Source organism: Phyllobates terribilis, unplaced genomic scaffold (assembly GCF_046119375.1).
Source record: "Phyllobates terribilis strain yellow unplaced genomic scaffold, ASM4611937v1 Scaffold_2__4_contigs__length_985480577, whole genome shotgun sequence".
Classification (NCBI taxonomy): domain Eukaryota; kingdom Metazoa; phylum Chordata; class Amphibia; order Anura; family Dendrobatidae; genus Phyllobates; species Phyllobates terribilis.
The window spans coordinates 649,126,594-649,141,346 of record NW_027362762.1 but is presented as its reverse complement, the minus strand read 5'-3'; the positions used below and the strand labels follow the sequence as shown (position 1 = coordinate 649,141,346).

The following is a 14,753-nucleotide window of genomic DNA, read 5'->3' as shown; positions in this document are numbered from 1 at the left end:
ATTTTGAGGCTGTCGCTTGACAACTCAGAGCTTCAACTCCCTTCATAAGTTTTATATGGGATTAAGGTCTGGAGACTGTCTAGGTGTTACACACACGCCGCTAGGTTCAAATAGGGCGAGACAGGTTTCATTAATTCTTTGGAATCCTGGGGGAACCGTTACTCAAGGCAACCATAGGCTGCAGCTTCTCTCAGGCACACGATAGATTCAATTTCTGACCAGACACATCTGCAAGAGTCTTTTTCAACAGTTTAACAGTGGAATTTAATCTGAAGCACGGCCAGTGCAATTCAGGGATATTACAGCAACAATATTCACTACAGTACAGTCTGAGTTTCTTTAGCAATCGACTCCAGCAACAATACAGTAGTTTCTTTACAAGGCACAGTATTACAGTCTCTTCAGTAGCATAATTCAGCATAGATTAGATCTCTTAGCAGCACACTTCTATACATACACAACCACAGGCTTTTCACTCACAAGGACACAATAGTACACAGCATTCTTTATCCTGCATGGAGATGCAGGGGGGAGGGTTTGATGAGGGAGATGATCCATGTGACACCATTTCTTCCAGTCCTTATCTTCCTGTCCGATAATAGTCTGCACTGTTAGTTCAGGGAGTTTATCTGACCTGTGTTTAGTTTCTCTCCTGATCTGAATCCTGTTCAGTTGCCTTCTGTCAGATCCAGACACCACCTTTCTCTTTTGCTTCAGCCAGACTACAATAACACGTTCCCCACAATCCCCCAGGGGCTCTGATAAAACACTCCCTGTCTTCTGTGTTAACCCCTCTAGTTGCTGGATGCTTCTGAAGCAGACAGCATAGCAAGAACAATAGACAGAATTTTTAAAAAATAGCAAAAGGCAATGGTACTCACCAGCCAAGGTTTCAATAAAAAATGCACACCAGGACACGGCCGGCCCCCTTTTGTTAGAAGGAGGTAACACAGGTGCAGAATGCTAATGAACAATCGCCCTCACCCACTCTCACTGGAGGGGCGACTGCCCAGCACTAAAACTGCACACAGATGAAACTTGAAGTAGGGTGCAATTCACACACTCGCAGCACCGTGCCTAGCCAGCATCCTATTACACGCCCCTACTATTCGACTAGGCGGGATGCCCGGCACCCTATCCGTGCATCGCAGAGTTGTGAAGCCCCCACTCACAAGGTCACCATTACTGGGCCTGGCCGTGCCCTAGCAGATAAAAAAAGTGCAAAAAATATCATATGAGGTATTAGTTGATATTTTGGCCAAAATACGTAAGCTCGCAACCCATCGTCAAGGGTCCTCACGGTTTTGCGAGTCCCTACTCTAATATTAAAAACAGACAGCATAGCCAGAACAATAGACAGAATTTTTAAAAAATAGCAAAAGGCAATGGTACTCACCAGCCAAGATTTCAAGAAAAAATGCACACCAGGACACGGCCGGCCCCCTTTTGTTAGAAGGAGGTAACACAGGTGCAGAATGCTAATGAACAATCGCCCTCATCCACTCTCACTGGAGGGGCGACTGCCCACCACTAAAACTGCACACAGATGAAACTTGAAGTAGGGTGCAATTCACACACTCGCGGCACCGTGCCTAGCCAGCATCCTATTACACGCCCCTACTATTCGACTAGGCGGGATGCCCGGCACCCTATCCGTGCATCGCAGAGTTGTGAAGCCCCCACTCACAAGGTCATCATTACTGGGCCTGGCCGTGCCCTGGCACATAAAAAAAGTGCAAAAAATTTCATATGAGGTATTAGTTAGCTTCTGAAGCACAACACTTCCTGTCTCCTGTGCTTGTGTTATTTGTAATAGTTGCTGGATGCTTTAGAAGCAACAGCACTACTTCTGCATGTCACATAGGCCACTCCATGAAATTATTGTGCTTCTTTTTGAGCCACTCATTTGTTGCCTTGGCTGTATGTTTTGGGTCATTGTCTTGCTGGAAGACCCAGCCACGAGCCATCTTCAATGCTCTTACTGAGGGAAGGAGTTTGTTGGCCAAAATCTCACGATACATTACCCCATCCATCTTCCCTTCAGTACAGTGCCGTCTTCATGTCCCCTTTGCAGAAAAGCACCCCCGAAGTACAATGTTTCCCCAACCATGCTTCACGGTTGAGACGATGTTCTTAGGGTTGTACTCATCCTTCTTATTCCTCCAAACACGGCGAGTTGAGTTAATGCCAAAGAGCTCAATTTTTGTCTCATCTGACCACAGCACCTTCTCCCAATGACTCACAGAATCATCCAGGTGTTCACTGGCAAACTTCAGACAGGCCTGCACATGTGCCTTCTTGAACAGTGGACCTTGCGGGCACTGCAGGATTTTAAACCTTTAAGGCGTAATGTGTTACAATGGTTTGTTGACTGTGGTCCCAGCTGCCTTGAGATCATTAACAAGTTCCTCCCGTGTAGTTTTAGGCTGATCTCTCACCTTCCTCATGATCAAGGATACCCCACGAGGTGAGATTTTGCATGGTGCCCCAGATCGATGTCAATTGACAGTCATTTTGTATTTCTTCCATTTTCTTACTATTGCACGAACAGTTGTCTCCTTCTCAACCAGCATCTTACTTATGGTTTTGTAGCCCATTCCAGCTTTGTGCAGGTTTATGATCTTGTCCCTTACATCCTTAGAAAGCTCTTTGGTCATGCCCATGTTGTAGAGGTTAGAGTCTGACTGATTAATTGAGTCTGTGGACAGGAGTCTTTTATACAGGTGACTATGTAAGACAGCTGTCTTTAATGCAGGTAACGAGTTGATTAGGAGCGTCTAACTGGTCTGTAGGAGCCAGAACTCATAATGGTTTGTAGGGGATCAAATACTTATTTCTCACGGCAAAATGCAAAAAATTGTATCTAATTTATACAATGTGATTTTCTTGATTTTTTGGGGATATTCTATCTCTCAATGTTAAAATTAACCTACCCTTAAAATTATAGACTGTTCATGTTTTTTTCAGTGGGCAAACTTACAAAAACAAGGGATCAAATACTTATTTCCACCACTGTATGTACTGATGATGATTTTGGTTTCGTATTTATATACTGATGATGGTTCTGGTGATGAATACATTACTAGAACCATCATCACTCCATGAATACATCCTAAGAGCCACCATCAGTACATGAATACATTACAAGAACCACCAACCATCAGTTTTGTTGCAAGCTGTATTTGTTGCATGACGGACGTAAAAACCATCATACGTACCCCTTTATCTATTTATTGAGGTCTGTTTAGTTTGCATTATGGTATCCGCCAATGGCTGGACACCTTAACTGAAACCAATAAGCCCCCATTATAGATAAGCTACATTCATTTCCATGACCGTTCTTGGGTCTGACATTTAAAATACAGGATGTCTGGGATGAACATCACTATGTGTCCCTCATATCATGTAAATGGTTCGCAAACACTGCACAATTCTATATGTTTGAAGTTGAAGAAGGTAACTATTCTACTGTAGTGGATGTGGTCCTTGGAGCTTGGTACCTGACCAATGAGGGGTTGTTAGGGGTCCTGTTACCTTAGTGAAAATGGCTCCATCTCATGCCCTGTATCAGAAATACACTTCTCTAGCACAAATAGGGCACAGATTGGCTCATTAATACCAAATAGATGCTTTGCGCAGCTCTGTACAACCTTGTGCATGAGGCCTAGCGGTTATTTACCACATAATTCCTCCCAAATATAATATTCTAACGATTTATTCTTAAAGAACTCCTTCAAAAGTGTGGAGAAAAACATCAAAAAGAATGCTAAGGAAGCAACCAGGAGGGTGAAATCAGTGCTCTCCTAGCACAGAAAGCCTGGAGACTGGTCTACAGAAAAATGGCCGCCGCAGGGACAAAACACGGTACAGTTCCAGTGGAGAGCGCTTCTGTGCGGAGCTCGCAGTGACGTCACCAGCCGCAATGAACGCGTCTACGGGCGTGCGGCCAATCGCTGCCAGCACCGGAAGTGGCTCTGAGTGTGTTGTCATTTCCTAGGCTGTGGTTGTTCCGGAGACATTCGGTGGAAGCTTGAGGTAAACATGTCTTGCTCTTACTTCCCAGCCGTGAGGACGGAGGGCGGCGATGTGCGGCGGCCGTTTGCTTGTCTCTGAGGAGCTGGTCATGGACGCAGACATGGCGTGTCATCGACTCCTGCAGTCAGGCAGCCTGCTGCTCGGGGCCCGCTGTGGTGTGTCGTCTGCTCGGAAGGGTCAGTCAGGGTGATGCTGCCCACCATCCATGCAGATAGGACGATCAACCCATTACATGGCCTGTTCTGCACCGCTGTCAGGTTACTATGGAGGATCCTATGTGCTGGGTGTAGTAATGTTCTGCCCTATAGGAAGCCATTACATGACCATTTATCACTCTGGAGCCCCGGTCGAATCTCCCATTTATCTACAATCTGCACAGCGGCTCCGGTCAGCCCTTCTTACCGGAAATAAGCAGCTGAATCTGACATATTAAAGGGAACCTGTCTCATTGTACGTGCAGTGCGATCTATGGACAGCGCGGTGTAGGGGAGACGCTGCGCACAATGATATTCTCAATCTTCTCCTACAAACCTATATGTGCTCACCGAAACCCCTGTTTGTATGTGTAATATATATATATATATATATATATATATATGTATATATATGTATATATGTCCAGTGAGTGCTGTGTGACATAGCGTCACTAATGACTACGGGTCAGCATCTGATGCTTACAGAGACAAAAACATATTAGATATGTAATAAAATAGACAATCAAAAACATAAAACCCAAGTGATCCAGGATGAAACAAACACTTTTTCATCTCAGATTACTGAGGTTTTTGTTTGTTTTTTATTGTCTATTTTTAGGCATTTAAATACTTATCTAATATGTTTTTAAAGTTTTTCTATGTGAGCCTCCTATTCAGTGATTGACAGCTATCTGCATTCAGTTAAACAGGGAAGACTGTCAATCACTGGATAGGATCGCCCACTGGACTCATGTGCAGACACCAGGGATTTCAATGAGTAAAAAGCAAGTTATACTGAATCTTTACCCATAAAAATGTCTATTAATCTGATCAGCTCCTCCTGCTCTAAAACATCCTGCCTGCTGTTCAGAAACCTGTTTCAGTGTGACAGGTTCTCTATGATAAATATTAGAAGCTTACTTTAAAGGAGTTTTCTGGGACTATTTTATGTTTATTTCATGGGGCTAACTACATGCCTGTCCTGCCCGGCGCTGGCTCAGAACAGTCATAGATCGCTGGCGATTCTGCAGCTGGAAGGTCACCGTAAGGGAACATATCAATAATTGTGTGTAGTATTTCCTAATTAGCCACCTGCACAATTCAAAGCAGATTTTTCAGAATAAGACAAGTTAGTACTAATGGCTCTAGTGCCACCATAATTAGTGTGTCATTTGATAAATAGGAGCAATGAATACTGCAAACTAGTCTGATTGCAGAAGGGGAGCTCAGATGTGATGCAACTCATATGCCTTTTAGATCTGTCGCCATATTTTGCTGCGCTAAATGAGGTAGTCAGGTCATCTGTGACCCATCTATTAGTGATGATCGAGTGTGCCTCATTAAGCCTTTTAGCAAGCACGCTCGGTTCGCCAGGCTATCTCTGCATGTGTCACAGCTGTCTAAACAGCCGTGACACTTGCAGGCGCGGAGACAATGAATGAAACGCTGAGGACGCCAAAATACTCGGCGAGCACCCGTGCATGCTCCACAGAAGGGTTAATGAGGCATACTCAATCATCACTACTATCTATCCATAGGGTAGGTCTGAATATGATATCAATCTGAGTCTGGCACCATCGCCGATCAGCTGTTGTTTGCCCCATGATCCGCTGGATATGAACACCTAAAACAGAGCACAGCTCCCTTCAATGTATAGCGACCGCTGAGGGGGACTTCAGAACGCTCTGCGGTGAATAGAGATGCACAGTGCAGCTGTTAAAAATGTTTACATTCAACCGTGGCAGGAGCAGATAACAGCTGATTCGTAGGAGTTCTTTGTGTCGGATCCCCACCGATCTCATAATGACAATTTATCCTATGGATGGATAGGTCATCAGTATGCAGTGACTGAACAACCCCTTTAAAGAGGTTTTCCATTACCAATTTCACCCCCTTTCATATGTCCTAACTTTCTAATAATCAGTTACTCCTATTACCTGCTATGCTCCTATAAGCTCATCTCTGTGTGAGTACTCCTCTGTTGTTATTGTTTAAAAAAAAAAAAAAAACACAACTGTGGATTTGCATTTTTTTTGCAATTTCACCGCACTTGGAATTTTTTTCCCGTTTTCCAGTACAAGATATGGTAAAACCAATGATGTTCAAAAGTACAACTCGTCCTGCAAAAAAACACGGCCATATTGACCAAAAAATAAAAGTTATTGCTCTGGGAAGAAGGGGAGAAAAAAAACAGAAAAGGGCTGTGGCGTGAAGGGGCTACAGAAGGGCGGAAAATGTGAATGTTGTGTGTTATTACAAAACGTTCATATCTTCTGTTCACACTTCGCATTTTCAGGTTTTTGTAGCCAAAAAAAGTCTCTATTTTTCTACAAAAATAAGTCTTTTTTTTTTTTTTTTTAGAATTACTAGGACCATAAAAAGGAGCAAAATAAGCTGGACTCGCGTTTCCCATCAATGCAGAGGAAATTGAGATCTTGGACACATTATAAAGTTGCAGACATTTCACTGCACAATTATAAAACCAGAAAGCTCAGTATTCGTTTAGCTCCTAATGCTGAAAACCCTGCTGACTATAAACAATACTGCCACGTATTAGGACGTGCTATACTTTCTGTCATGTCAAAGGTTTAGCCTACACTAACTCCATGCAGTGCTATCAGTAATGTCAGATGGAGGGAACATCACTGCTGCCTTATTGTTTATATATGGTTGCAGTGTTTCAGGAGTCAATGCCAACTGGATGGTTACGGTATATGGTAAATTATTACTAGTGCCTAATAGGCCCCTTTAAGGATAGATAGAATATCTGTTTTGAAAGCCTATTCAAATTTGGCCCTGGGTGGTTATTCCCATATTATTTGCTTTGAGGAAAGTGCATATACAATATAATTCTTTTATAGGAGCCAGTTCTCCTGCAGGGAATTATTTTACCATATTGTTTGCTCAAAGGTAGGCAGTCACTATAGAGATTGACAAGGGAGCCGCTTCTGGAGTATTTATTTGATCTCTTACCATAAAGAATCATTTGTGTTTTTACTAGTGTTGAGCGCAAGTGCTCGTTACTCGAGTTTGCCTGGGGTGCTTGGGTATGCGCCGAGTATCGCGGGTGTTCAAGTGACATGTTTGAGTCCCTGCGGTCGCGTCTTTCAGGGCAGTTATCCACAAAAATGCAGGGATTGCCTGACAAACACGGACAACCCCCGCATGTATTGTGGCTGCCTTAACAGCCGCAAAATGTAGCCGCAAGGACTCAGAACATGTCGCTCGAGCACCCACGATACTCTGTGTATGCCCGAGCACCCTAGGCATACTCGAGTAACGAGCACTTGCGCTCTTCACCCGTTTTTACCTATTAGAGGGAATCTGACAGCGGATACATACTTCCCGATCCTTGATCAGTGTGTATCAGGCACTCCCTGTATGACCTCAGTCAGGTATATTTGACTCTGAAACGCTGCAGCGTTTTAGAGAAAAAACTTCCTTTAGAAGCTTCTAGTGACCAAGCCGTGCTGGAGACTTAGAGGGCAGGCGGGACCCTAGCGGCATCTCTGTTGTCAGTGACTGACAGGTCTCCCGGCCCCTACATACACACAGGGAAACATGTCAATCCAGGGCAGCGGGTTGGGAGTAGCCCCCGGAGACCCGCCTTTCTGACTAGTCTCCAGCACTGCTTGGTCCTCGGAGGCTTTTAAAGTGTGTTTTTTCTCCAGCGGGCTGCAGCGTTTCACAGTCCCCCATACCTGGCTGAGATCATACAGCCAGTGCCTGATACTTGCTGCCCGTGGACTGGCCATTATGTATGAGCTGTCCGGTTCACTTTAGACACTGTGAATCAAGGCATTTTATCACTTGTAGTATTTGTTGATCAGGGTATGAACAGGTTGTTTTGCTGTGCTTGTATAATGTGTGAAAGATGAAAACCATTAACTATAAAAAAGCAAATGTAATTTGTGGCATGGATTTCAGGAAACCAAACCAAAATCTGTGTGTCAGTAAAAAAGCAAACACATGAATGTTCGCTCTAATATGTAATTGTATCACGTGAAATTCCATCTATATGGATGAATGACGTTAACTTTGTTTATGGATTCTGGTTTCTTAGGTCCAAGACAGTGAACAGCAGGCTATTTATACTTAAACGGCACTCTAATTCCCCTCCCCCACCCCTTCATACAAAGGCCAGATGGCCACTTGTAAAGTATCAGGGCAGGAGGGTAGCTTGCCCAGCAGTACTCGGGGAGATCCGGACGACCTAGAGTTAACGGAATTGGGACCACTCTTGGAAACGGGAAGAGAAAGAAAGGGCCAGACGTCAACTTGTGTAAGTATAGATTTATGTGTCGTATTTGAATACATTGCACTTTTGCATAAAATCTCTTTTGTGTTGGTAGAATGGTTTAGTGCTGCATCATACCATCAGGATTCAGAAATGTAAATGGCTAGATATACAAAACGCTTGCTGCCTTACCTTGTCACCTTCTCTACATTGACAGAAACGGGGTATAGTGTTTGAAGTGGTTTTGGGAAAACCACCACGTCAGATGTCATCGCTCAGGGAACCTGCGACCAGCCAGACATTTACCATACACATGTAATTGCAGTGGAAATGTAGTACTACATCAAAATTGTTCCTGTGGATGGCTCAATTTGACTGGAGCATCTCGAGGCCCACCTACAAATCCATGTTATCTAACAGGTGATGGACTCATCATTATCATGTGAGGAAATCCTGAAAACATGATCTGCTGGTTGGCCTTGACGACTAGAGTTAAGGAACACTGCACTAGAGCAAGAAGATATCTTATTAAGGCATATGCAAAGGGGTTGGTGGAAAATGCAATAAGCATGAATATTATTAATATCCTCTTGAAGACAGTTGTAAAATTACGAGCCACAAAAATCTATTGAGATAGATAGCAGAGGAACTGAACTGAACGTTTGCAAGCACAGAATAGTCAAAAAAAATGAAACCCACCAATGATATTAGAAGCCATGTAATGACCTAATCCTTGATTCTGCTTTAGGGAAATGAAAACCAAACTGCAAAGGGGTCTCAAGAAGAAGAGGAGGAAGAGGAGGTTAGAGTACTGACTCTACCACTTCAAGCACATCATGCCATGGAGAAAATGGAAGAGTTTGTTTATAAGGTGAGGGAATGGCCATTTCTCTGATGATTTTATATGGCAGAGAAAGAGCTGGCACCAGTATCTAAAGACCTTTTTAGGAGGACATCACACATTATTCACGTAACAGGGCTGGCTAGAACGTACAACCTTATGAGTGGTGCTTCCATTGTTGTTTGTATATAAAAAAAAAACAGCATGCACACGTTTTCTTTTCAGTAGGAGGAATAAGTGGCCCTTGCCCTTCTACTACCTTTTATTTTTTTTATTTTACTGACTTTTTTACGCGCCATTAATTCCACAGCGCTTTACAGACATTACTGGCACTGTCCTCATTGTGGCTCACAATCTAAATTCCTTATCAGTATGTCTTTGGAGTGTGGGAGGAAACCCAGGCAAACATGGGGAGAACATACAAACTCCTTGCAGATGTTGTTCTAGTTGGGATTTGAACCCAGGACCCCAGTGCTGCATGGCTGCAATGCTAACCACTGAGCCACCGTACTGCCCTTTATTCAACAAACAGGTGACGTGGTCAGTGGGGGTTGCACATGAAGGCGGTATTTACAAGGCAACGGCTGTTTTGCGCTGTAACATTACAAATGACTTAACCAGTTTACTGCATTTGGATGTATTCCTATCTTTAAAGGGGTATTCTCAAGTTGTCTGTTGAGCAGCTCACAGCTCTGCAGTCTCCTGCTTCCTTGTTGCTTGAAGGGCGGTCACTCCTCTTTGAGTGAAATTTCTGGTTAGCAGTTTCAGCCTGTTACAACACTCTAACGGTCTGCCAGTCTACATATAGAGCTAACACGGCTTTTGAACAAGCACATGGCTCGGGAAGTGAGCACTGTGATTAGGAGGACTGCTCTGGAAACTGATGGGCTGAGCAGGTCATTTGTTCTTCCTCCAGCTACCATTTTATATACAGAAGTGGTAGTCAGTGTGCGAGGAAAGCTTCACGAATAGGAGAAAGTGGCCAACCTCTTCAACTGTCAGTGAGTGCATACTTGGCCAGGCACTGGAGAAAACACCATGTAAAATAAGGACTCTTACAGCAAGAGAATGAAAGCAGATAGAAAAAGCAAGTCAATTGCAAATTTGCCTATTTTCATGATGTCTAACTAAGGCAATTTAATAACATGAGAATGCCCCTTTAAGACTTCTCTAAAGTGGTGCTTTAAACGTTTGCAATGTAAAGCTTTTACTATGGTTTGATTTACACCTACTGAAATTCAAGTGTAGGTTATAGAAGATTGTAATACTGAACCTCAGTAACTTATAAAGTGTTACAAATTGTCAAAAAAAAGGTGCGACAGGTACAGAAATAACTGCATGTGACATTTCACCCTTTAATAACACCTTTGTAAAATATATGCCAAAGCTGACCAATGTTAGCAGACAGGATTATTCCCGATTTATTTCGGCATACTGCATGACATCATAACGTGTCATCTAATCTAAGGTATATATTTTGACACTCTGCATAATTTATACATATATAATGTATAGCGTTACACTTCTCTACCCAAGGGTATGTGCACACACTGAATATTTGCAGTAGAAATTTTTGCACCAAAAACGCTGCAGCTTACAGTACCAGCAAAAGGGATGAGATTTCTGAACTCTCACGCACACACACGTTGCTTATGTTTTTCCTTGCAGATTTGAAGCCGTTTCTCATCTACAGCATGCCAATTTTTTCAGCTGTTTTTCACCCATTCAAATGAATGGGGGGAGCGCATCAAAAGACGCAGCATTTTCTCTGCAAATACTCAATGTGTGCACATACCCTTATACTGCCACATGATTGTTGTGAATGTGTGTCAGTATTTAGCACTGATAAATGTGCCCCACAGTTGACAAGGAACCACATTCTAAATTTATAGTGCAAACTCACAGAAAAATGCATGTAGTTTTATCAATATTTTTTATTTTATTTTTTTGTGTGATTTAGGTATATAGTGGTGTGTGTGTCATATTTATTCATTTGGTCTTTCTTTGAACACTGTAAATCCTTCGGGCAGGGATGGGCATATTATTGAAACACAGTGTGGCTTCCTGTATTCCTTTTACAATTATAACAGCAGGGTACTGCACCAAACCCTTCCCTAATGGACAGGGATGAGTGCAGAGCCCATCAGTGTCTGTATTGCAGCTATTCTAACGTATCTAGGCTTTCAGCAGTACAAGAAAGAGGTTATTCACTTACCCACCCTCTAATGTTAATGATGTGATTCTGCTTATCATATACCTATATATACAGCAAAGCTGTCTGGTGAACTACTGAGAATAAGAAGCATCATCTTATTGTGACAGCTGCAGTGGCTAGTGTGAAAACTGTCTAGTAACATAAAACACTGCAACGTATTTACAATAAAATATACATTTTATTATCACTTTCTTTAAAGTGTTATTCCCACAAATTATTTTTCACAAAGCACAGTAAGTGATATTGGTCATATACAGACTAAGCCCAACATAACTTTTCCTTCTTGTACCTTTTATGTCTTTTTTCATCTCCTTCTATTCCTCTGTGCATCCAGTGTCACATAGCTGAATGGGTGTACCTATCCTTAGGTTATATTCACATAGGAATCGATTCAAGGATTGCTCCTTTTCTCTGGAGTTCTGCAAACCTGAGGCATCTTTTTTTTAAAGGAGTATTAAATTGCTTTAATAGTTAGCATGCAAATAAGCAAGTTTGCAATTGAGTTGTTTGTTTCTATCTGCTGTCATTCCCAGGCAATGAGAGCTTTTATAGTGTACAGCTTGTTTCCATGGAGTTCAGCCTCCAAACCTTGGCTTAGGGTATGTGCAGACGTTCAGGAGCCGCTGCGGGTTTGACGTTGCCTGGTATGCTGTGTCAAACCCGCAGCATCCAGATTTTACAGCATAGTGGATGGGATTTCTAGAAATCCCATGTCCACTATTCGTATCTGGGCACCTGCAGCTCACTTGTGGAAACTAATATGCGGCGCGTTTTTCAGACCCGTAGCATTTCTATTTCTCTTAAGGGTCCGCATGTGGACTTTACCCATAGACTAAACCTCTATGAGGAAAGTCCACATGTGGAAAAAAAAAAAAAAATGGCGCCTCTCATTTGCATAATGAGTGGAAGTTGCGCAGCCATTCCATATTGTCGTGGCCGCAGGCGGCTCCTGACCCGTATGCACATACCCTTAGAGTGCATTAGATACATTGCATGAGAGGAGTTAACTCTGAATAACCCAGTCAGCTCTCTCCAGCGCTGCTCATCCCCCTCCCTTTCACTCCTCTCTCATCTTCTGAAGAGATGCAGTTATAAATCACCAGCCCAGAATCTTTCAGACAGGTCTGCCAATAAGGGCTCCCTTTTGTAGCTGTGCTGTCAGAAGTCCTGTGTTCAAATAACGCGTGAAAAAGGTTTCTTTGTGTGTTTTTTTTCAGCGGTTTTTCCACTGTCCTTTTGTTTATTTATTCATGTACATAAAGTTCTGTGAAAAAAAAACAAAAAAAACATTCTATTTTGCCATCAAAAATGCTGATACAAATTTTGCTGCTTTTTTTTCAGCATTTTTTTTTCACCACCCATTACTTCCTATGGGTGAAAAAATGCTGAAAGAAGTGACATGCTGTATTTTTCAAAAACCCAACCAAGGCTCAAAATACGCAACAACAAAAAATTAATGTGTGAACAGAGAATTCTGGTTTCTCGTAGACTTTGCTGGTACTGCAAAACACAGCAGAAAATTGCAGAAATATCTGCAGCAAAAAACGCTGAAAAACAGGTGTGAACATAGCCTTAGAAAGACTCTTGGATGTCTTTTTACCATTGATTGCTATTATAAAGTATTGAGCATCTCCCTAGCAGGAAAGCGCCAGAAGAATTTTGATTGTACTTCCTTTAAAAGCTTGTTATCTTTGAGAGCCATTTAAGAGCTATTCAAAAGCCTGAATATATGAACAGCAAGTTATTTTCCCATACAAACTAATAGGACCATTCTTTTGATCATTTTGTCAATGCCTTTTCCACCATTTTATTTAGTGGATCCGCCTAAAAATTTGCTGACGACAACTGTGAACATACCCTTACATTCCTGAAACTACTTTTCCCAACAGCGCCTGCTTCTTCCTCTCTTTCCCCCTTCTTTCCTGTGTGCTCCTGACTAGCCCCCTCTGAGTTATCCTCAAGCTAGTCTAAAGGCCCCGTCACACTAAGCGATGCAGCAGCGATCCCGACAACGATACGACCTGTCAGGGATCGTTGCTGCATCGCTAATACATCGCTGGTGAGCTGTCAAACAGGCAGGCTCACCAGCGATCAGGGGAGCAGCGATATCGTGGAAAGAATCGTTCCACGATGTCCTGCTCCCGTTACCAGCCTGCTGCTTAAGCAGGAGCAGGCTGGTAACTATGGTAAACATCGGGTTACTAAGTGCGCATGTGCCCCTAGTAACCCGCTGTTTACCATGGATACCACTCTGCTACGGTGCGCTGGAGCCTCCGCTCACCGTAGCAGAGTGGTATCTATGGTAAACAGCGGGTTACGAAGTGCGCGCGTGCCCCTAGTAACCCGATATTTACCATGGTTACCAGCCAGATCGTTGGTCCCGCTGGTCACACACAGCGATGTGTGCTGGCCAGCGGGAGGCCAACGACCAAAAAATGGTCCAGGACACTTTGCAACGATCAGCGACCTCACAGCAGGGGCCTGATCGTTGCAAAGTGTCACACGTAGCGACATCGCTGGTGAGGTCGCTGGTGAGTCACCAAAACCGTGACACAGCAGCGATCTCGCTAGCGATATCGCTTAGTGTGACGGGGCCTTAAGTGTAGGATTCACCTTGTTCTTCTGTGCACGCTCCGCTCTTGTACAGAACCCTGCCTGGCTGATTTAATATTCTGTATAAGTTGATAAGTACACCTGCAACCTCTAATATTTTATTTATTTATTTTACTCAATTATATAGTGCCATTAATTCCACAGCGCTTTACAGACATTAATATCTCATATAAAGATTAGAAAAAGACAACTGATGCCACAAGTCGTTGTGCACATACCTGTCAGTGGGTGTACATACAGGTGCATCTCACTAAATTAGAATATCATCAAAAAGTTAATTTATTTCAGTTCCTCAATACAAAAAGTGAAACTCGTATATTATATAGAGTCATTACAGACAGTGATCTATTTCAAGTGTTTATTTCTGTTAATGATTATGGCTTACAGCCAATAGAAAAATAAAAATGTAGTGGCTTTTGGAAAATGGTGTCTCCAAGCTATTTTTTTTTTTTTTTTTTTTACCAATTTGTAATTCAAAAGTGCAACTAGCTCCTCAAAAAACAAACCCTCACATGGCTGTGTCAGGGGAAAATAAAAATGCTATAAGAAGTAGGGGTGAGGCATTTGAAAACACACAAACAAAAATTGCTCGGTCCTTAAGGGGTTAAAAAAATGATT

The 14,753-nt window shown here is 42.7% G+C and overlaps 1 protein-coding gene across 1 annotated transcript in view; it reads left to right on the top strand.

Moving 5' to 3' along the window:
• The first annotated feature begins 3,901 nt into the window (after positions 1 to 3,901).
• Positions 3,902 to 14,753, top strand: part of ADIPOR1 (adiponectin receptor 1) — a 30,989-nt gene continuing 20,137 nt past the window's right edge. The window contains exons 1-3 of the mRNA XM_073666698.1: positions 3,902 to 4,035; positions 8,293 to 8,511; positions 9,215 to 9,337. Of these exons, the coding sequence (XP_073522799.1) occupies positions 8,374 to 8,511; positions 9,215 to 9,337 (261 nt within the window). The 5' untranslated portion in view covers positions 3,902 to 4,035; positions 8,293 to 8,373. The remainder of the gene's footprint in view (positions 4,036 to 8,292; positions 8,512 to 9,214; positions 9,338 to 14,753) is intronic.